General features: G+C 44.3%; 1 protein-coding gene across 9 annotated transcripts in view; it reads left to right on the forward strand.

Moving 5' to 3' along the window:
* Positions 1 to 220: 220 nt before the first annotated feature.
* The window catches only part of usp2a (ubiquitin specific peptidase 2a), a 49,022-nt gene continuing 25,194 nt past the window's right edge, over positions 221 to 24,048 (forward strand). For 2 of the 9 annotated variants that reach the window (XM_084467461.1, XM_084467467.1), the window contains exons 1-3: positions 1,826 to 1,966; positions 2,763 to 2,919; positions 8,758 to 9,553. In XM_084467461.1, the coding sequence (XP_084323587.1) occupies positions 8,819 to 9,553 (735 nt within the window). In that variant the 5' untranslated portion in view covers positions 1,826 to 1,966; positions 2,763 to 2,919; positions 8,758 to 8,818. Of the gene's footprint in view, positions 430 to 1,802; positions 1,967 to 2,265; positions 2,339 to 2,762; positions 2,920 to 8,757; positions 9,554 to 15,638; positions 16,211 to 24,048 lie in introns of those variants that run through there. The other 7 variants (XM_084467462.1, XM_084467463.1, XM_084467464.1 and 4 more) reach the window with 7 other exon arrangements.

The following is a 24,048-nucleotide window of genomic DNA, read 5'->3' on the forward strand; positions in this document are numbered from 1 at the left end:
TCCTCGTGACGTCACCAGGGCTGATTCAACCAATCACAGACGTGCTTCTTCCTGCCCTGACGTCACGTTTAAAGGGAAAATAAACAACCGTTACTTGGTTGCTGTGAACTCTAGTGCCGGTGTTGCCAGATTGGGCCAGATTTCCCGCCCAATCTGGCCCAATCTGGCAACACCGGCGGGTGGTCGGACGTTACCGCCGTGTTATCTTACCAGGATAGTGGAGCGGCTGGTAGGACGGTACCGCCGGGTTATCACATCACTATATAGGGTATATATAGTGTGTGTATAGGGTATTGCTCGAAGGTTTTCGACTGTACATCGCAGCTGGTGATGCAGTAGTCCAAACAGCGACACAAGTTGAGCAGAAGCCCGGTTTAAGGGAGGGTGAAGGAGGCTCCCGGTCGGACCGGGATGGTTTCCAGCTGGACGGTGAGTACAGCAGCTCGGTGCAGCCTGCACGTCGTGTTGGTCCATTAAGTTAGCGAGTCGTTCACCGATAGTTTCTGGAGGCGGATTCTAGCTACCTCCTCAAACTAGACGTACCATGAAGTTGATACTCTGCCATGTAAAAGTGATATGCTACTTTGAGAAAGTCAGGGTATGGGTCGATGTGCTCCTCTTCGCCGCACCCATCATACTGGTGGTCAAATGAGACCTCAGCCCACCAGACTGGCCCTCACTCACACGGGGCCTCACCCCACAGGACTGAGGAGTTGTTGTTTTTTCGGATAGATAGATAGATACTATAGATAGATAGATACTATAGATATATATAGTTGATATGTATATATACGTATACCATTACATCAAACTGCTTCTCCATCACACAGCTCTGTATTGCTTATCAATAGTATTTATCTATACAGCGATTAGTACATTGATAGACACACACAAAACCCGACCTGCCACACCACAGTGCCCGGCTCGGGTGCTGCAGCTGGATACTACTCCACCAGACTGGCCCTCAGCCTACAGACTGGCCCTCAGCCTACAGACTGGCCCTCAGCCTACAGGACTGGCCCTCAGCCTACAGACTGGCCCTCAGCCTACAGACTGGCCCTCAGCCTACAGACTGGCCCTCAGCCTACAGACTGGCCCTCAGCCTACAGACTGGCCCTCACCCTACAGGACTGGCCCTCACCCTACAGACTGGCCCTCACCCTACAGACTGGCCCTCACCCTACAGACTGGCCCTCAGCCTACAGACTGGCCCTCAGCCTACAGACTGGCCCTCAGCCTACAGACTGGCCCTCACCAACCAACGTGCATTGAGCTGGACCGAGTGCTCACCATCACGTGCAACATGTCATTATATCCTGTATGATTTTATTGACAATTTCTCCTTCTGAAGGAATATGTTTGAACCACAGCCAATGAAGTCTGTGTGTGTGTGTGTGTGTGTGTGTGTGTGTGTGTGTGTGTGTGTGTGTGTGTGTGTGTGTGTGTGTGTGTGTGTGTGTGGGTGTGACCTACTATCTACTAACTAATGACCAGATTGGGAACCACATATGTGTATTTCTCTTCATTCATTATACATCTGTAAGCACAAAATGTAGCCTTGAAGATTTTTAATGATGGATCAATAGTAGCGACCATCTTATTAGCCACGCTTTTCTGATTTCCAGGTTTGGAGGATGTGGATGGTTTCCTAGCCAAGGCATGGGCTATAAAAAGCTGTGATGCTAGCCCAACTGGAATGCCAGCGAGGGTTCAGGGTATTGCAGAGGTCATCAGAGTCTGCTATATTTACCGTCTCTTGTAACCTGACCTGTGGCATGTTGATGATACCATCCCTGCTATAGTTCTAACCAGGCTGCCTTCGCCACAGCGACCGCCCAAACTACAGCCCCTTCCCTTCAATCCTCTCACTCTCTTTTGGCCCTGCGATCCACTCTGTCACAAGGGTGAGCACCTCCTTCCCCAACAAGTAGGGCTTCTTAGGTCTGTTCGCCTAGGTACCTGCTTTGTGAGTATAGCTTAAAATATGTGTGTGTGTGATATTCTTTGAATTCTCTGCTCAGCTATTAACCACACTGCACCTTCCCAGAAATGTATTCCAATGATGGTACAACATAATGCGACAGCAGCAGTATGAGTTAATGAGTGAATGAGTGTATGCTAGTCAGAGTTTTTTTGGGACAGCAAGTAGCTAACATTTAAAACAGGTGTTATGGTGTTGGCGAGGTGTTATCTGCCGGAGAAGGTTATGATTCTTCTCTTTTAGCCAAGCCTGCAAAGGGAGCAACTTTTTCTGGATTGGATAAAACGAGCTGAAGGATGCAACATCCATTTTTAATGATGGGACATGAAATCTAGAGCACTTGTTGACCGATGGCCGGTATGCTCACTTGGCCTTGTTGACGTTGCATGTAAAGAGAAAGCTGTTTGGCTGACAGAGAAAGACTCCTTTTTAATCGATTGGTTTTCTTGTTCATCTCATCCGCTGAGCCACATTTATTTATTCAACTTATTTTTATTTGTTCGGTGGGGGGTTATGTTAATGTATGCACTTTATATTCCCTCATCCTTGAGTCATGAGTTGCGAATGCGGTGTATTCACAACTCAACAGATCACAGAGAATCTGAAAAAGAGTCGCCCAAGTCGGTCTAGGTCAGTGGAAATAGGACCCTGCTCCAATGTCAAGATATACGAGCCATCCCGTACCACGACCGCGGACAGTTTTGCCCTTGGCCTATATGATGCATGCTCACAGCATGTTTTATATGGATTAAATGTAGATTTCCTGTTTTATGTTTTTCAGAAGTGATCAACGACCAGGCCTGTGTGTGTGTATGTGTGTGTGTGTGTGTGTGTAAGTGTGTGTGTAATACTCTGGGGTAGTAGCAGTACAATGTGCTGCGCTGACTCTATTGCTATCTGCAGGGACTGACACACACACACAGCTACACCTAAAGTAGGTAAGAGGACACACACACACACACACACACACACACACATGCATGCACGCACGCATGCACGCACGCACGCACGCACGCACGCATGCACACACGCATGCACGCACGCACGCACACATAGGAAATCCTTCCACTCTTCAAGCGAGGCGATGAGTTGAGGTACAGTAGTGTCCTTGCGTCTTGATCACATATAATCCATAATTCATATATTGCTGGAAATATTTATAATATTGCAATAATATATATAGCATGTCTGAGCATAGCAAAACAATTGGAAAATTTAAAACTGTATTGCACATTTGTTAACTGAAGTTAACTAAAGTTAAATGAGCCACAACAAGTACTCTGTTTTGATTATTTGTCTAATATTCTGCATTTAATCCAGACAATGAGGTTAATGGTTAGGATTCTTTCCCTGGCTCTATCCATCAACCTCTACTACTATTAATATTACACTATACTCATCAAGCAGTGGCGCTGCTGCAATCAGCTATGCAAAAAGAAAACCGCTTCATTTATTTGGAGTTGGAAATTAGGTTGGGCGCCCCGCAATCAATTAGTTTTATTAAAAAACATATATATCAATATCATAGGTGCCCGCTACTGCATACAAAGAAACCAGAGGGGAAACACTGGTAATACTACATTCGTATCCACAACCTTTCCCGCAGATTCTTTTAAATTGCTTCTGAAGTGCCAAGCATGCTTCAGACGCTGGTTCCAACTGGCTTTTACCCGGGAGCATCCGGAGCATATAGGAGATATAAAATAAACAACTATGAGTGTTCAGCTATATCTTTTTCATTGTTATAAACCAGGGGTGGAGAACCTTTTTGACATCAAGGGCCGTATCAGATTTTGTAACTTGTTTTGGGGCTGCACTTTTTTTAGGCCTATAAAAATAACTAACTCACCACATAACTTGCATGCACAACGTTTTCTCTCTCTAAATTTGGTCTGGTGAAAGCTGCTTGTTGGGCACCCAAACTTTGCTTAAGTGCGTTTATTTTGTCCTTGCGTAAAATTGCAGGGGCGTAAGCCCCTGCAATTCACAGCCTAGCATGTTTAGTGCTGTAATGATGTTACAGGTTAGGGTCTTTTTCATTACAGCGAGCGATTCTCCACACACAAGGCAAACTGGCCTGCCCTTTACTTCAACAAAGAAGTCCATCATCAGTCCATTTTTCTTGGAAAACACAACATTCATTATCAACCTTTCGTTTCTTGGCGGATGCCGTGCTAGCCGTCAATGGGTAGATTTAAAAATGACACTGCGACTTGTTTAGGCTACCCCAATGCGACCCTCAACGTTCCAAGTTAACCTTTTTCTGCTTAATTCATTTTGTTCAAAAGTTGTCGCTTATGCTTGTATAACTATATTGTAGGCTAGGTTATATGCTTTGTTAACATTTTTTTTATATAAAAGAAAATAAAGGTTTTTTTGCCCTTGCCTCCGCACGCACGTATGTACGTTCCCCACCCCTGTTGTAAACAATCACAAGTGGATTGTGTATTCAGTACACGTTCGTCATTAAACCGGCCAATGCTTTAATTAGCGATCTACCAAACTCACCTTAAGCTCCAAGGACAGCACCAATCATAATGTTTTCTCTTTAAGTCTACCTTGTATGAACATCGTCTGTACAACTCGCTGTGTTTCTCTACCTCGACTATCAGCAGCACCTCGTCCACAACCGCCAGTGTAAACTGGTGAGAAGATGAAGTACACAAGAATAGTCTGAGAAGGGACAGAGGGTTGTAGTTATATGGAGGGGCTATATAACTCAGTGATTTCATTGGGTATAATATGGGTGTGCCTACAGTGAGATCCCCCCCGTCTACTCCTTACGGGGAAGCCAGACTACAATGCAATTGAATGCGACTACTAGTAAAGGAGTCCCTGCAATATGTAATATATATTACTACTAATCTATATACTATTTAATTCATTGATTTAATTCATTCGCAAACATGCTTACTTTCTTGTAAAACACAGTTTATACATAGAAGGACGCGTCGATACGTCTTCAAATAGAAGTCTGTTGTAGTATTTTGGTGCATGTTGTTTTTAGATGATATGCCAACATCCTTTTTTTTGTCTTCCTTTTTAACAAAATGAGGCCAGACCGACCACTTATCTGACATGGTGCCTGTTAGTCTGCATATGTTCCTACCGGTCCTGAATATAAATGGATCAAGAAACAATTTTCTCCTCATGAAAAAACACCAGCATGAAAAAACATATCAGCCAACCAAACAGAAATTGACAATGGTATGGTACAATAGTATCTTTACTTTGCCTTTATGTTTCTGGGCATCTGCAAGCACTAGCAGCAAAACCTGTTTGCCAGTTTTTAAAAATGAATGATCTTTAATTGAGCTCAATTACTAAGGAATCATGCCACTTAACTGCCCATACTGTAGCCATCAAAGGATCCAATGTTTGAGAGGTCACAGTTGAGTCACCGCCAGGTTATGTTTCTGTTCCCTTTATATTTAAACATGTTGGTGTATAATAGTATAATAATATATAAGCTGTTAAATACAGTGAGAAATGGCAGTCCTCCGTCAGGGGTTTGATTGTGTTTGAAGTGACAAGCGACTAACACACAGAGCTGTGTGTTAGTCGAGATTGGTTTGAACTGTTAAACCTGAGCAGTAGAGAGGGTTATGTGTGTTTTAGATGATTAGATAATAATCACAGGTTTTCCTTTCTTTTCTCAAGATATTGGTGAAAGATAATGGCTGTGAAAAAAGTTAACTGTATTAACTCTAGGGTACGGAATTTCTTTCTTTCCGTCCAATCATTTCATTTGGCCCGAGTGAAATGATTGGATAGCTTAGACTTGCGTGCAAACTGCCCGTTCAGTATCAGAGTCTACCACAAGGTTAGGCAGACCTATTGCTAAAGCTAGCGAGCTAATCACGTGTTGGGGAAGTGACTTAGGAGGGAGGCCTGCAGAGAGGGGTGGGAATATCAAAGAGCAAAAGAACCAAATCAAAGCAAGAATACTGGAATACAAGCCCTTGGTGGTCCTATAAACTTGATATACATGACAACAGCTTCAGCATGATCCATCCTGATCTTGTGAGTTCACATTCTATTTATGTTGTAGGATTTTCCAAAAGGCTTAAAATGATTGGACAAATCAATGCTCAGAGAGGGGTGTGTCAGTTCAACAAACAAGGAGCACCCATATGCAAAATTAAAAAGATGATGGCATTGCCATGGAAAGTAGCAATCTACGAAGCAATCAAAACAGTTGAAATCCGAAATAAACTCAATAACAATGTGAAGCGATGAACAGAATTCCGCACAAAGTCTTTTCTCCAAAGACATTCCTATAATCAAAGTGGTTCGGATTCAGAATTAGAAGAAGTGCAGCTCAAGGCACCTCCTCACGGGCTGACGTTGGGGCTTCCACTGTTACAGAACTGGCAGGAAAGACGAAGGGGGTGGGGGGACGGGAGTGTGGGCCCTCTCACAGGCACCAGGGCTGTTGTTATCTGCTCATATTACGAGAGAGAGAGAGAGAGAGAGAGAGACCCATGTCTTCAATGTCTGAAATTATTTTGTTGATGTTGATATTTTAACTTACTAAATTACTAAAGAGACTAATTGATAATGACAATTGAAGTCAGTGTTCTGTAGTTCACAATCAGCATTGTCTGTCATAAGGGTTTGGTAATTGTTGATTTATAATTTATTTGATTTAATCCTGCTGCAAGTTTGCTGTAGGCGTACATTTTTAATTGCAGTCAAGTGAAATAGTGTAATAGAATAATATTCGGTGCTACTATGACTTCTAAGTGCTCTACATGTTGGGAGCAAGTAAACAAATGCAGCTTGTTGCCTCTCTAGCTATGGTAACCACCAGTCAGCACCACCGCAAGGGAGGCTGAAAATGCAGTCCGGAATGTGTGTGTCTGTGTGTGCATGTGTTTGTGTGTGTACATGTGTATATGCACGTGCGTGCATGTGGTTGTGTCAGTCTTTGTGGGCCCATTTGCATGTGGTGTTTCTGTTGTTTCTGTGGAGACGACCTCTCCTGGGAAAGAAAACAGACCGGGTTGCTAATGTTGTCTCAGTCCTTAGAGTCCTACGTGTTTTCTACGTACGTTTTGTATACCCTCCTAAAAAAGGCAGCGTGGATGCTTTACGGGTGAGATTAAGTAACACACCAGTAATCTAGATTTTCCATTTCATGACAGTTCCTTCTCTTTATTTCCGTAGACCTGTTAACGCTGTACTAGGAGCAGCGTGACGTTGCTAGCAGCCGTCTCAGTCAGTGAGGCTCAATACTCTAAGACCATGCATTGTTAACTCAGCCTCGCTTTGTGGTCTCAACAATAACAAGGCATAATGCTTTCTCTTTGCTGCGCGGCCAAATTTTGTTTCCTTTATTTGTTGCCTTTTGAATAACAAATCCAACTGAAATACAAAAGTAAGTTAAGAGCACCAGTAAGAACTACCGTAGCCAAAGACAATACATTGCCCTAATCCCCTCCTAATTTGGCAAGGAAATAAGAAAAACTGGTTTTCAAAGAGGTAAGGAGTAAGGAGGTATGTGGTTGGTGTAGCTAGCTGAGCTGGCTCCTCATTGGCCAGTTGAGTCTGGGCTGCGGCCTCCCGGCGCGCTGCCTTTCTGCCCACTCCAGATCCATGGCCTGAATTATTGATTAACCTGTGGTCAAAGACAGACCCTGTGAGAGATATCCACATGTCATATATATATATATATATATATATACATCTCTATATCAAGGCAGTAGGCATGAATATAATTAGAACTGTGGATACACAGAGATACATATAGCAATAGCACTGAGGATAGGGAACAAACAAGGAGGTGAAGGAAAGAGGAGCCCCCCCACCCCCAACCCCCTGCTGAACTCAACACGGATCAACAACACCAGATACTTTTACTTATTCAGACGCTGCGCTACCTGTGAGCGAGAGCCTTCCTCTGCCTGGACTGTTGCAGGCAGTGGTCGCTGTGTCTTTTCTTGGTGCCTGCAGGGCAGCAGCTAACCTCTGACCTTCTATCGGACACTATGAAGCCACCAGATGGCCACGTGCACTGTTATTTTGAAAGATTTAGTTTGTTGTAGGTCCTCTGCATTCTGTCCCGGCCCTCAGCGCTGACAGGGTTTGGGTTTAGGAGCTGTTGCCTGTGCGCTGCTATTCCGGGCAGAGACTTCACAAGATCTGTGCAGGGTGCTGTGCTCTGCACCCCGTCCCCACCTCCAACTCAGCCCTCCTTCACCCCCTTGCACCCAAGCAAGGCGTGCATTACCCATGTGCGCGTCAGCTAATGTGGTCGCTGGCCTTGCCTCCTGAGAGCTGGTAGTGTGGAAACCCAGCCAGGGAGAGCTAGGGTTGCATTGCGTAAGAAGAAACAGACGACACTTTGAGACGTGCACTGGGAGAGAAAGTGGATGGGAAATGTTGGGGAAGGCTTTTCATGAGTTCAAAAGCCAGCTACCAGTGCTTTGTGTGTGGTTCTTTCTGGGTCTATGTGGTTGCTAAAGTACAGTAGTGTTTTGTACAGCGCTAATACCACTACCTATGCAAATTCACCTCTGGTCTGGGGAATGAGCTGTGAACTGTAAGGCAAATGAAGTGACATATTTCCTTTTTACTTAGCTTGCACCCTTACACGTGTATGTCCCATTTGCTCTACGTTCCAGCAGAGAACTGAAGCACGATTCTTACTGTAGTGTATGACCGCCCACTGACGTGGCTGTTTCTGTAGTCTTGGTATTGATTGCATTGTTGCTGATGAGCTAAACACTGCGCTCGCTCATCTTGTGTCTCGGCACCTTTTGCTTTTGCTGCAGTCGATGCGGTCTTCCAGAGGCGCCTCCTTCCTGTGGCGGAGAACCCAGAAGCAGCAGCAGTATGTCCCGCGTGTCGTCTACGGCCAAACGCTACGGGGGCCCCTCCTCTTACACCAGCCACTACAGCTCCTATGGCTCCTCCCTCACGCCGGGCCTTAGCACGGCCTACAGCGAACGGGAAAAGGCCTCCTCCTACAGGTCACCCGTCACCTCCACCTCCACCTCAGGCTACTCGTCCTCCTACTCCTCCTCCTCGTCCAGCTACCTGGGCAGCTCTGCCTCCCGCACCCGCAACTACAGCAGCTCCTCTGAGCCCGACCGCGGCCGGACGGTGCCAAGCCTCCTTGGAGCGGGGCGCCGTAGCGAGAGCTTGAGCCGCACTCCGGTCAAGGGCTACTCCGGGTCGGGCCTGAGTACCGGCGGGACGGCGTACTCTAGCTACGGCTACGGCTCCTACAGGTCGCCCTCCGCCACCTCCTCGGCCTACCCCAGCTACCTCCCCTCCTCCTCCTCAGCCACCGTAGGCCTCTCGCTCAGCCGGCGCAAATCTGTGTCCCAGAGTGACCTGAGCCAGGGCTTGTCCTCGCTGGGCCTCGCCGACCGCTCGTACTCCTCCTCCTCCTCGGCCTCCGCCAGCGCCCTGAGGAGTTACCGGGATCGCACCAGCGAGGCTACCGATACGTACGGTAGTCGTGGCGCGGGTTCCCGTGCGACCTACACCAGCCCATCTTGGAGCAGCACCCTGGAGGCCGTCGACAGCAGCAGCAGCACCAGCTCCCCCAGCACCGACCCCACAGTAAGGACCTGCACCTCACAGACCTACTCATGGCCGTTATATATTCACGTCAAATTTAAGCTCAAATGTCTTTTAGTCTTTTGGTAACTAATTACCAACCTTGATTTCAGTAGGTCGTCAAAACACTTTGGGCATTGAATTAGTATTGCTGTCGTTATTGATATCATGGTCAACTTATTGTGATATTATTGTCACCGTCCAACAGCAGCACATTATGTAATGGTTAGTTACAGGTCTGTTGCTTCGGGTTGGATATAGTAATCTGAGCTGTGCTTGGCAGAACAAGGTGTTGTCACAACATGCTTTGTTAACTTACTTTGTTAACTTGAGGCAGAGGACGTGACATGACTGGTTTTCTCCAGGCCGGGGCACTGTCGCTCTATTCTCCTGCTCTGTTTTTCTCATTCTCTCCCTTTCTGTAGCTGGCCTAACCCTCTGTTAATATTGACAACAACAACAGCAATAGAGATGTGATAATCAGTGGGGTATACTACGAAGCGCGCTGAACATACCCAGGCTTTCTTGGGAAAACCTGGATCGACAGACGCAACTCGCGGTCAGAGTTAAATGGTACTACGACGCTCACTTAGGATTTGATTTGTCGATCCAGGTTTTCCGCTTTAGGTTCAATACGCGTTCACATAAAAGGGGCGTTTACAAAATGGATAGAGCAAGAGCAGTCTATTTGACTCAAGAGGAACAGATAGTCATAATAAACTCTTATGAGGAGTTCAAGAATCAGATTACAGCTAGGGGAAACACAGTTGCACAGAATAAGGCTAGGGAGGCGTGCTGAAAAACAACAACAGCCGACAGTGTAAATTTGTGAGTGAAAAGATTCTGCATATTCTAAAAAAGAACTATGCCAAATGCAGAATTGTTTGCCATTAATCCCAATAGAGTGATGATGATTTGAAAATGCAAAAGCAACGTCAAACCTGCTTTATTCTATAATTTAGGGAATTCACTTTAAATACACCCTATGTAAGAAATGTATAGCATATGTTTTAAACCACTGAGATGTAGCGGGGTGGCGTAGTGGATCAGTATAATGGTGTGTTCCAGATGCCACGGACACCAGCCTTCCGAGGTCCAAGTGGGGAAATCTCCCAGCTTTCTTGCAGAATTTCTCGGAGGCACGCCCCCTTTAGGTCACGCCCCTTTAGGTCACGCCTCCTTTAGGTCACGCCCCCTTTAGGTTACGCCCACTCGGAATTCTGAGAGCTGACCGAGCTCAGTGATGACGCTCTCAACAAAAATGGCTGCGCCCGTGAAGAGATTTATTTTCTTTGTATTTGTACCACTTTGGTCATTTTAATGTTGATTTTAAATGCTCTTACACACTTGATTACTATGCTACTTTATTCCGGTCACCAATTTATGCATTGCACGGTCTTGCTGTGCATGCAGTACAATGTAAAGTTGTGTTGTTCGAGCTGGTTTGCTGAAGAGGCTAATGTAGCTAACAATAACAACAACTAGCCAATGATATGACACGATCACAAAGACGAACGGGAACGCTATAAGTGCTACGAGACTTGAAATGACGTCACAAGTGCAACTCGGAAAGCTGGTGTCCGAGGCATCTGGAACACACCATGAGACCCTTACACCAGCGACTGGGGTTTAAATCTCACCCGTCCATCATCATTCCTTTTACCTCCATAGATGTGGTGGCAGCACGGCCTTGAGAACATGGGTTCAAGTTCGAAATAAGCACAAACATATAATTCCATAACCTTAAGTGACTAAGTATTCCATATGAAATAATAATTGGGACTTTGTAAGCTACACATAAATGCGCATCACTTGGGAGACGAACCCCACACGCAGAAATGCAAGACTGACGTGCTACCCCCACTCCACCACTCTCTCACAGAGACACACTGCGCAACAGTAAGCATTGTGTACATAAGGTCCAACAAGGACGATCACATAGTGAATACCCTCTGATGAGAACCTGTATCTCTCATAAAGAATATTCTCAGGCAATGCCAAGATCTGTCCCGAAAGACCCTCTGTCTCCGGAGAGACCCCTGTACGATACGGGCAAATGGTGACGACATTGTCAAAGGAGGGGCTAGGAAGCTGCGCACGCCGATCTAACCCGATAGACTAATGGTGCCTTCTATTTGTCCACCGATTTCCGAGTTACGAACCGGAAGTTGCAAATAGCACGCCACGTCGTAAAAACGACTCGTCAACTCGTCTGAACTCAGAGGACCCTGAGTTCAGTAACAAAGATGGCTACTCTGAGCATCACATGTAAAAACATTGTGGTTTTCTACTATTTTAAGCACTTGTGTTTTTGTTGTAACCAAATGAAGAAGTCGTACACATAGCACTGTATACTGTTACCTATAGGCATGTCGTTACAGTCTTATTATGTGTTAAATACCGCCTATTTTGTAGCTTGTGCCGCTGAAATTGGCTAGAGACGCTCCATGTTGCTATGACAACAATGCCGATTCTTGAGCAGAAAGCAGAGCTCCGACTCGTCTTGTTGTGTGCCAAATAGAACGAAAAACCCGGGGTCACTCGTTTTACGAGACGGATGTGACGTCACACCCGAGCTGCAAGTCGTGATTACGAGACAAATAGAAGGCACCATTAGCTGGAAACCTGCTCCCGACCAGGTTTGGTTGACAGCAAATGTAAGTCACCACGGTGATACAGCGACGCTAAAAGAGAGCGACTTTCGTGTCCCAGCTAACCCAGGCTTTTAGCGCGACATACCTCGCTAACCCACTCATCGAGGTTTGTAATATACCCCACAGGACTCATCCGTGGTCATGATTAGACTGAGAGTTGGCGAGTCCTTCTCTTAAACCTGAATAACATTCAGAGCATGGGAGATACAGCCTGCAGTGAAAAAGAGATATTATACCACCTGTGCTAGCAAATAGCCAGCTAACAGATCCTGGCTTTGAATAAGTTATCCTGGGCTACAACACTGGACCCCATGATCCCTGATATTAATAACCTGGGTAGGAGTAGTGGTGGCACTAGTGAGGTTATAGAAGTCATTTGACCCACTTCCCCCTGGACTTTCCATCCCATAGGATTAGCCATCTGCTTACCACACCATATTAAAGGGGCGGTCGGGAGGGAGTGGTGGTGAGAGTAGAGTAGGAGGGCAGATACATAAACAGATGGAGTGGATGCATTAAGCAGAGTAGTAACCATGACTACTGGGTCTGTTCACACAGAAGCTACGCTGTCTCCTCTTTAGTCAGTACAGTCCAGGGGTCTGGCACACTCGCCTGTTAGCCACTGCATCTTCCATCTGGTTGGCGTATACCAAAAATTACCATATTTTGTTGGGTTCTTTGTTAGGTTTCTAGTCGCATGTGTACCTTATGAGTTTGTGTCTAAATGTGACTCTGCATCAAGAATGACCCAATGATATTATAAATATATATACATATTGAAATGTTTTACCTATGAATGTTTCATATGGATAAATAGCTTAGGTGAACCTGTAGCTTAGATTCAAAGCAACCACAATCGATGATACAGCCCGAAGAATCAACTTTATACAATGCTTACCAGAATTCATCTATTATTCATCTTTCTATAATAAATATTTATTTATCTCATTTTTGTGTAAAACATCATGGTGCTCACTACTATTTAAGGCCAGTGCTCATCGCAGTCTGACCCATAACTATCCCTTGTGCTTATCGATTCTCATTGTTTTCGTTTGGCTTTTTCAATTCACATAAGGAATACGCCTCAAAGGCTTTGTCTGCCTTTACTCATGTTTACTTATATGTCCCGTAATGATACAATTGAAATCCCATTTGAAAACATTGTTTATGCTTGTGTCTGGCAGAATATGTATTAAACCGGCTCTGTTTTATTCTGGGTTCACAATATCAATAGTATGAATGATGAAAGACTTATTTCGGAGTCTTATTGTTGATCACCCTCTTACACGGTGCATTCGTTTTTCACAGAAGCTCCTAGTATCCTTATATTAATTTGTCTTTGCCCTTTAAACAAGTAAACAACAGCCCGCCCATCAGGAGGGGGCGAGGTGATAAAATGAAACGCCCCCATAAGGGTTTGAGTCCCTCTATGGAGGCTGCAGTAATAATGAACCCAGCGGCCTCTGTCACCCCAGCTTCTAATCACCCTGCCTTGCTCCTGGGGACTCGGGCATCTGAGCCTTCCAAGTCCACTGTGATAGGACTGTGATAATATTTATTATATGATATAGATATCTATGTATAATATGATATTATTTAGATATAGAGCTCCAGGACTCCCGTCGGAGCACCCAGAGTGTTCTAGAATATTTACAGAACACGGCCAAAAGCTGTGTGCGCCTCGCCATTGCGATAAATCCACTGTAAACACTAGCGCATGGTACCGTGGCCGCAAGCTGCTCAGGGCCACACCCCCACCCTCCACCTGGACCCGCCTCTAAAAACGTCACCTTTGTGGAGAGCTCATTGTGGGACTGGCTCGTAGTGGCTGTAACTCTGCACCAAGGCTGGATTTCTTGAACGTCTTCAAGTACTGTATTAGGGGCCCACTAACAGCTATATAAAAGCATTCATAAAGAAGCATGCCATGGGATCTTTAAAGAAGAACTATCAGGCTCAAAATGTTAATGTGAACATGTTTTGAGTGCTGATTTGCTTAACTAGTTTGGTCCAATATTGAGCTGTAACTGTACTGTCTGGATGAAAGAGAAGGAATAACATTCTGCAAGGGTGGTCTGTGAATATGTAAAAAGGTTTATTATACTGTTCATCTAGAAGTAAAATGGAAAGTGGTTTCCTATTCAAATGTTCCTACTCAACAAAGAGGCTATGTTTATTAGCTTCATTTCATGGATTAGATTTCATATATTTTATAAATGATAATTGATCTGTTTATTGTGTAAGCATCCAGAGCTCTATTCCTGTGTATGTGCTACATTTTTACATTCCTGTTCCATGCAGCTCTTGGATAATGTTTTTTTGAATGCAGGCCCTGGCACTAGTGCTCTGCACCCTGAGTCTCTGTAGTGGTGTGTACTTACTGCCACTGGGACTGTACTGCAAGTCTTTTTAACACACTCGTGTTAAAAACAATTGTGTTTCCTTGTTTGAAGTATGGGCTGAACAACCTTGTTCTCCTGTGAAACCCGTGGAGCTCTTTGTGTTGTGTGCTACAGTGAGGGGCGCAGGGCTTCTGCTCTGCTCTGGTAAAGGAATTGGAATGCGTAGTGTGTGCTTGTTTTTCAACAGGCGGGGATGAGGACAGCTCACATTAGTTCAGTTAGTCTGAGTTCTCTTTGACCCCCCTCCCCTCCCGTAGATAACATGCTGGCTAAGATGGCTTCAAACCCACTGCTGAGTGGTTTGTGTCAGATAGAAACGGCCAAACCTTTAGTTACATCTACACACTGCTCTCCAGGCACACACACACACACACACACACACACACACACACACACACACACACACACACACACACACACACACACACTCTCTCTCACTCTCACTCTCACTCTCACTCTCACTCTCTCTCTCTCACCCCCAGTATAGCTGAAATCTCAGCATTTTTCTTTGAGTTAGCATGTATGGGTTATCAGTCCTCGTGTGTATCATTGTAATCTGTATTATTAAAAAAATAAGCTGGCAAAGCAGGACACTAAACTTAATGTGCAGGGATCACATGAGGAATCAAATGACACCCTTGTGTTTCAGTACTTGGGTAACTGCACTATAGGCTAGGCACACATCTTACCTTTACAATTGCATGACTTAAGGATCATGTGGGTACATGCGGGCATTGGCATGTGGATTCACCTGACACAGGTGATACAATTTAAATGTGTGTATGTATGTATGTATGTATGTATGTATGTATGTATGTATGTATGTATGTATATACAGTAGGCTTCATGACTTCATGTGCGTCATTGGTCAGATTTGAGAATGGGAATGGAGGTTGAACTCTCTCTGTGTGACGTAGTGGTGCCTCCGGGCGGCGGTGTGTGACGTGTGGGCCTGTTGTAACGAGAGGGCGGGTCTCAGCGGCGGAGAACGGAGAGTGGGTGGACAATAATAATTTATTGCCGTATATCCTGACGTATCATTGAGTGGTAATAGACAGTGAATAAGCGTGGAACCGAACGACGCTCCCTGGTCTTCTAATAAGGCAGATCATAGTGTATATATGCTCAGCGGTGTGTCGCTGCCCTCGTTTTATGGAGCGCCACAGGTCGTCTTTACATTAATTCCTTAAATGAATGAATGAATGCCAGCTGACCGATATGAGAGAGAGGACCGCGGACTCATAGATCGCAGCGCATGATTGAAGATCATTCCTCTGGGCCTTTTTTTTAAACAGGCGATCGCATATTCCTCGCCAAGTCTTCGCATTTTTGGTGAATACCGATCCGCGACCGGGGTCGGATCCCTTGTTGTGAACATGCCTAGCCTGCGACAGTCGTACACGGTGACGGTACCGGAGAGCCTGCGACAGTCGTACACGGTGACCGTACCGGAGAGCCTGCGACAGTCGTACACGGTGACCGTACCGGAGGAGCCGCCGGCCGCCGCCTTCCCGTTCCTCAAGCAGGAGATGCGGAGGAAGGCCAGCATGTCCGGCTCGGTGCTCGTCTCCACTTTCGTGGGACTCCTCATTAACCAGGCGAAGGTAACGAGGGTCGTCGTTTAGCCCAACACATTTATTATTTATCTATTATTTTCGGCGATCGCTGTATGCACTTGAACGAACAAAGGTGATATCGCAAAGGTTGGATCTAGTGTCCTTAAACGGTGACGGGATTCCTATCAGCAGTGGAAGTCTCTGCACTAGCAGGTCACTGGTTACATAACCACCTTTAATCTCTCACATGCAGTCAACCAGTCAACTGCCAAGAGCGTTAATGCACCCCATGTAAAATAACCATGTTTGTCTTTAAAGATCTTAAAATAGCTCCCTTTTATATGATCTATGCTATGTTGCCAAAGGCAATTTCAACATGATCTATCGATATAAATGCTAGGTCTGTGTAGCCTCATTATGGGTAGATAGATCAGGCAAGCGGAGCATCACTATGTGTGGATGAGGCCGATGAGGTCGGGTATATGGCTGTGTAAAATGTTTTGGGAGCGATGTGTACACAATGGCTACTATAACTGCTATAAGAACACTTTGTGTGAGCTTACAGTGCTCAGATCTACAGTATGTGTGACACTGTATGGGGCTGTGTGTGCAGTCAAGCTTGTGTGGTGTGGTGGTGGTGTGTGTGTGTGTGTGTGTGTGTGTGTGTGTGTGTGTGTGTGTGTGTGTGTGTGTGTGTGTGTGTGTGTGTGTGTGTGTGTGTGTGTGTGTGTGTGTGTGTGTGTGTGTGTGTGTGTGCAGATCTCCCAAGGCGTTAAAGGGAAACAAGGAAGCCATGTGCGGACCACACTGTTATGTAATAAGAAATCACATGAAAATATAGTAGGTCATGCTCATAGCTGCAGGCACCACGCTTCTTGCTATCACTCTCCACTTTCCGTTGTCCTTCTCCCTTTTTCGTCCTACCTATCCACACAGAAACCATCAGACCCTCATCGCTTTGCTGTGTGTGTGTGTGTGTGTGTGTGTGTGTGTGTGTGTGTGTGTGTGTGTGTGTGTGTGTGTGTGTGTGTGTGTGTGTGTGTGTGTGTGTGTGTGTGTGTGTGTGGTTTCAGGTGGTGTTTTGATTGGTCAACATTGTAAGCCCGTTCCTGCTGGGTATAATCAGCCGGTCACCTGGTCCATGTGTTCTGGTGTATGTGTTGTGGGTATAATCAGTCACCTGGTCCATGTGTTCTGGTGTATGTGCTGTGGGTATAATCAGTCACCTGGTCCATGTGTTCTGGTGTATGTGTTGTGGGTATAATCAGTCACCTGGTCCATGTGTTCTGGTGTATGTGTTGTGGGTATAATCAGTCACCTGGTCCATGTGTTCTGGTGTATGTGTTGTGGGTATAATCAGTCACCTGGTCCATGTGTTCTGGTGTATGTGCTGTGGGTATAATCAGTCACCTGGTCCATGTGTTCTGGTGTATGTGTTGTGGGTATAATCAGTCACCTGGTCCATGTGTTCTGGTGTATGTGTTGTGGGTATAATCAGTCACCTGGTCCATGTGTTCTGGTGTATGTGTTGTGGGTATAATCAGTCACCTGGTCCATGTGTTCTGGTGTATGTGTTGTGGGTATAATCAGTCACCTGGTCCATGTGTTCTGGTGTATGTGTTGTGGGTATAATCAGTCACCTGGTCCATGTGTTCTGGTGTATGTGTTGTGGGTATAATCAGTCACCTGGTCCATGTGTTCTGGTGTATGTGTTGTGGGTATAATCAGCCGGTCACCTGGTCCATGTGTTCTGGTGTATGTGTTGTGGGTATAATCAGTCACCTGGTCCATGTGTTCTGGTGTATGTGTTGTGGGTATAATCAGCCGGTCACCTGGTCCATGTGTTCTGGTGTATGTGTTGTGGGTATAATCAGCCGGTCACCTGGTCCATATGTTCTGGTCTGTATATACAATCAAGGGACCCCAAGGTTGGGAACCACTGGGTTAATGGTTTTCAAATTGAACTGTGTAACCCTGTCTCCTATCATTGTAGGATTGTAGTTCTAGATCATTGGCCAAATAACAAATAACAAACAATAAAATTGACTATTTTTTACATTTTAAAATTGTATTGAGTGACCCCCACTGTGGTTATAAACTTTGACACTGTTTCTTATTACAAAAATCCTCTCGCTCATTTTTGCTCACTGACTCATGGAACTATTGATGTAGAGTCTCATCATGTATAGCAACCACCTTCATGCTAAGCTAATGTTTCCATTTACTCCATTATATAATTCTTCCCTTCGTCTTACTGTAGAGCCATGTGGGCTTTCATTAAATGAGCTTATTTTGCATTGCATAACGTGGTGGTGGTTGTGTATGTGGCCCTCAGATGGGTTGTCTCAGCTGTGGCTGAGCGGGCCCTGCTGGGGGAAACTGGACACGGTGGGGTTACCAAACTGAGTCTCATTTATTTCGATTTCTCAGAAAGAGGGGCAAATATTCTTGGTAAGAAGATCTCTTGGTGTGTGTGTGTGTGTGTGTGTGTGTGTGTGTGTGTGTGTGTGTGTGTGTGTGTGTGTGTGTGTGTGTGTGTGTGTGTGTGTCAGACAGTGATAGAGTGCGATCAGTGGACACACAGTTGGACCAACAGTGGTGGCTGTAGGTCCTTTGCCTGTGTTGTTGAAAGATAGAGCAATAAATAGATCCTCTCTTATTTCCTATCACATGTTGTGTGTGTGTGTGTGTGTGTGTGTGTGTGTGTGTGTGTGTGTGTCTGATAGCATAGCATAGTGTGTGTGTGTGTGTGTGTGTGAGTGAAAGTGTCACCTCTGCATGTGAGACGACACTTGACAGGAGCACAAGTGGAAGCTCCTCGAGGAAAACGAGAGAGAGGAGGGGTCAGAACATACTGTTCCAGGTCTGGCGCCCACTACCTGCCAACAGGGTGACAAGGTTGGCTGCAGCGGTACAATTGTCAAATGACCCACCACCATGACGAAATCAGTTTCACTAAATAAACTAGAAAATGCATTTCCTGCAGAAAATGCGGTGAGTGCTCTAATACAAAGTGAGGTTGCCACATAGTTGAATCAAGTCAGTGTTACAGTCAAGTGTGTGGATGTGGGTGGGTCATCACTAACCAGGGTTACTGCTACTGACGTTATTCTTTCACATCTAGTTAATCGAGATAAACTCCCAAAGTGATATAAGATAGCATAACGTGAAAAAGATTGTTTACCTTGGGCATTGTTTTCAAAAAAGAAGTGCTATAATCTGGGTCATGAAAGCTAAATGAATGAACCACTCTGGGGGGGCCATATCATTTTTAGAAAAAGACAGACATTTATGTAGGTTATATATTAACATTTTATTATAACTTGAACATGTATCAATAAATGTGTAATTTAAAGGGTGTAGAACTTTGTTATTGTCCATCTGTCTTAACTGTTTGTCGCTCATACATTATGTTGGTGTTGCTGACCTGACCGGTTCCTGTTGTTTCTTACTCTTGTCTCTGTCTCTGTCTCTGTCTTTGTTGTCTGTCTCTCTGTTGTTATCCCCAGTCAACTGTCTCGTGGACCTTTTTTCACCCTACAATAAATGACAAACAAATTATTATATTAGTTTGAGAAATACTGCCCTTAATCTATGAAGTTAAGCAGTTGAAGGCTTTATGTGGGGGTTGCATAAATAAGAAATTGCAATAAATTAACAAGCAAACAAATCAAAATAAGACTCACCATCTAGGCTACTGCTTTCATGGATATTTCTTGTAGGAGTAGTAAAAGGAGTAGTCAAACCTACTATGATGGGGTCAAGCGTGCAGGAGACATAATGCACACACACACAAAGGGCTCCAGTTTAAAATAATAATTTTTATTAGATAAGAATAATAATACCTCACTGCCAGTGTACCTTTCCCTGCATACCACCATGCCCTAATCTCAGTCCTATCTTTGATAACACACCGTTCCTACAAATATTGACAACCCATTGTTTTGTTGTGCAACCACTATCTAAAACTGTTCCACTGACCAGACAAGAGTTTGTTAAGGCAGAAGAGCACTTCACCCGGAGTGTCTATCACGGAGGGAGGAGTCGTGAATTGTGACGGTCCGGCCATCCAACACGTTCACTCACACCTCTCCCGTTTCTAGTTTTTGCGCGTTTACAGCAAAGCTCCGCTCTATAATTGTTAGTTTACTGTAGGCCACTATTGGCCATTGACTACTAGACAAGGCCGCCGAGGCTGTGATTGAAATGCGGGACTGGAGCTGTCCCTGACAGGACAAATCAAAATCACCCAAAATACGTGATGTCCTGGACAATACGGGACGGTTGGCAACCCTAGCATGTCCTGTAATTCCACTGTCTACTTCTTCGCCTTGAACTTGCAATGTTAAGCACTCAAAGACTACTCTGAATGATTGAGATGGTCGGTATATTACCTTTTACAGCTTGTGTGTCAGTCCGAAAAGCAAGTGAGGACTCAACTCAACAAACTCAACAAAGTGCTGGCTGCCACACATTTATTGGGCGATCTTGGTTTTCCTTCAGTCAAATTATGCAACAGGGCAATACTTCTGTGTATCATCACATGGAGAACCTTGCAGCCACATCCAAAAACAATGGAAATAAAGGGAAGGGCCAAGCACATTTTGCAGCAAATGGAAAGCCTGTCTTCCCCTTTTCTTTTTCAGAGGTCTCAAAACTCTTTTTTGTTGTCTGAATTGTCTGGAAAGGGTTACAAAAATGAAGGAAAGCCACTGAGAGAAGGGAAGCTCAAGGAATTCTTCCAGCACAAGGTACAGAGAAGCAGGAAGTACTGCCAGTAAGCAAGAGGCTTCCAAAGTGTTGAACTTAAGGGTCAAAGTCATGCCACATTCACAAATGATCAGAATGCAGTCATTTCATAAAACAGTTTATAATACTGTTACATAACTAGAGAGGAGATTTGGAAACATGCTGGGGAATTTTACAGAGAAAGGACAATTCTGTGTTTTGTCATGATGAATGGCCAGAAGATGCTTCTACCTATGGTGAGGAGCAGGTTGACATTGGTGTCAACCTGGTAGAGAGAGCGAATTGGAACACAATTGGTACAGTACATTGATACAGAGAGCTCTTGACAAACAGTAGATCTGATGTTAAAGCTGTCCAAAGGCAATGAAGAATGCTGAAAACATTAGTGAAAGTTCATGGATAAGTAATATACTGAGAAAAGTGATGCTTAGGAAGGAGCCATTCTGCACATATTTTAAGAACATTCTTCACTTGAAATTATGCTTGTGCTTCCCATATCTGCGGCTCGGTGTGAAAGAGGATTCTCAGAACAGAATCAAGTCAAAACCGCGCAGTTCCCAAAGTATTACAACACTAGAAGACTTACTGAGCATCAGTATTAAGGGTCCCTCCCTTGAGCAGTTTAACCCAGAGCCCAGTGTGTGACATTGTGTTGGTGGGAGGTACAGACTCTGAGCCTGAATAAGCAGGAAAGTTTTTAAGCACATGACATAGCGCAATAAGGCCCCCTATTGAATCAGCTAAATTGACCTGTTGCTAAGTCACGCCCCCCGTCGTTACCATGACGAATGCAGGGGTATATTCAAAACTTTAAAATACATACAGCTTAAATGCAGTTGGTATTCTGACCTGCCGCACAGTCTTATCCACATTACACACTTTTTCTTGTCCTGTTGTGGCTTGGGAAAAGGGATGAAATACACCCCATTCTGCAGCCTCTCGGGACACCGACTGTCCGTGTTACAAGCACATTGTTTGACCATGTTTATTTTTTTTTTACACAAACAACATAAATCCACCAGTAAATTGTTATATTATGCCTCCTCCCTGTTGTTTTCAATGGAGTTGTCCGAGCCGATGTCCGAGTATAGCTGAGTGCAGAGCTTAGCGACAGGTCAATTATACTTTTCCTAGAATACCATTTTAAGCACCAGAACCCAAGGCGACTCCGTAATTACACATCACATGATTACATTTCATGGCACATTACATTTATTTTTTGACACATCGAAAGTCAGTTTTAAAACATGACGTATTGTTAAGGGCACAGCAAGGTACTTGCCGATTGTGTAGAAATGTTGACCAAATGATAGCTCTAAAGAGAAGAGTGCTGCTGCCCTGGGCCTGGAGCGTCTCCTGGGCAGGGCCACCCCGCTGGACATACTGGGACTCGTACCGGCAGACTTTAGTTAACAAACCTATTTTAATCAACCTCTCAACAAATATGCATGACCGCACAATGTAATCGTTTATGATTTGCTTGACACATACTAGTTTACTGAAGTACACGTCTGCAACCCCTGTTGCCGGCATCGATGAAAGGATTTGATCATCTCGGAGGCATACGATTCCGGTAGATCAGACAATTTGCAACTTGTTCTTAACTGGAAACGGTTCTCAAATTCCATTCCTATTTAGATTTTTTAAATTGATTTTATTTTTTATTTATCCTTTATTTAACCAGGAAGATCCCGTTGAGATACAATATCTCTTCTTCCAGGGAGTCCTGGTCAAGATGAGCGGTATGATATTTCAGTACAGAGAAAACATGAGACAAAAAGCTAACGCAACAATTAACTAAAACACAGAACAAATAGGACATCAGAGAGTTAAAATAAATGTGCATGTTAAATACAGTGACATTTTTCTGTTTGAGATCTTTTTAGGTCATTTTTTAAAATATCAAAAGAGGGTAATGAGTGCAAATTAAGAATACTCGTTCGTTCCAGTTCGAAGTTCGTTCCACACAAAGGCAGCATATATTTGAAAAGCTGTTTTACCTATTTCTGTGCGTGAAGTAAGAACAGTCAGTAACATTTTCTTTGATGACTGAGTGCTATATGTACTGCAATGCTGACTAAGTAACTGCTAATGTAGTTTGGTAAGTTACCCAGAGAGTTTTTATTCTCAGGTATAATGATGTCCACTGGACCATATCATATAATTTACAATGATGTGTCCTTGCGTTAGTACCTGTTACAAAGCACAGGGCAGAATGATGAACTACATCTAGTTTTTTTTAAAGACATAGATGCATGCATGTAAATAATATCACCATAGTCCAGTACTGCTAAAAAAGTTTTGTTTTTTTTAAGTTTTTTTAAAAGGCTATTGATGTGCACTGTGTAGGTTAACTTATCATCAAGCCAGATGCCAAGATACCTATAAGATGTTACCCTCTCAAGATGAGTGCCATCTAGTGCTGAGATTGTGTAGGTCATTAGTGAAACACGAGAACGTGTGATGATCATAAATTTATTATATAAATTTTGGTATTAAGTACTAATTTTAACTGAATCAGAGAACTTTGAATTTGGTTAAATGCAGACTGTAGAGAATCTATGGCTACTTGTAGAGATGAAGCCACAGTATAAATAATTGTATCATCTGTGTAGAGGTGTACCTTTGCTTGATCTAGGCCTAGACCAAGGTTGTTTATATAAATAGTGAATAAAACAGGTCCCAAGATTGATCCCTGAGGAACACCAGACTTCACCTCCAGAGATGCAGAGTTGTGTTTATCTATAGACACACATTGAGTTCTCCCAGTCAAGTAATTTGAAAACCACTTTAAGACGGTGTTACTGAAACCTATATGTTGCAGGCTTTGTAAGAAAAGGCCATGGTTCACAGTGTCAAAAGCTTTAGATAAATCAACAAACACTGCAGCACATGATTTTTTGTTATCCAAAGCTGCAATAATATCATTTGTTACAGAGGTAACTGCAGTTTCTGTACTGTGGCCCTTTCTGAAGCCAGATTGTGTGTGACTCAAAATATCATCTGCGGATAAAAAATCCTTAATCTGTTCATTAACAAGGGATTCAAATACCTTGGCTGTGACAGACAGTCTAGAGATAGGACGGTAGTTATCTGGGAGAGTAGGATCTCCACTTTTTAACGTGGAAGGGAAGGGG

The sequence above is a fragment of the Micromesistius poutassou genome (genome assembly GCF_964030765.1).
Source record: "Micromesistius poutassou genome assembly, chromosome: 4".
Classification (NCBI taxonomy): domain Eukaryota; kingdom Metazoa; phylum Chordata; class Actinopteri; order Gadiformes; family Gadidae; genus Micromesistius; species Micromesistius poutassou.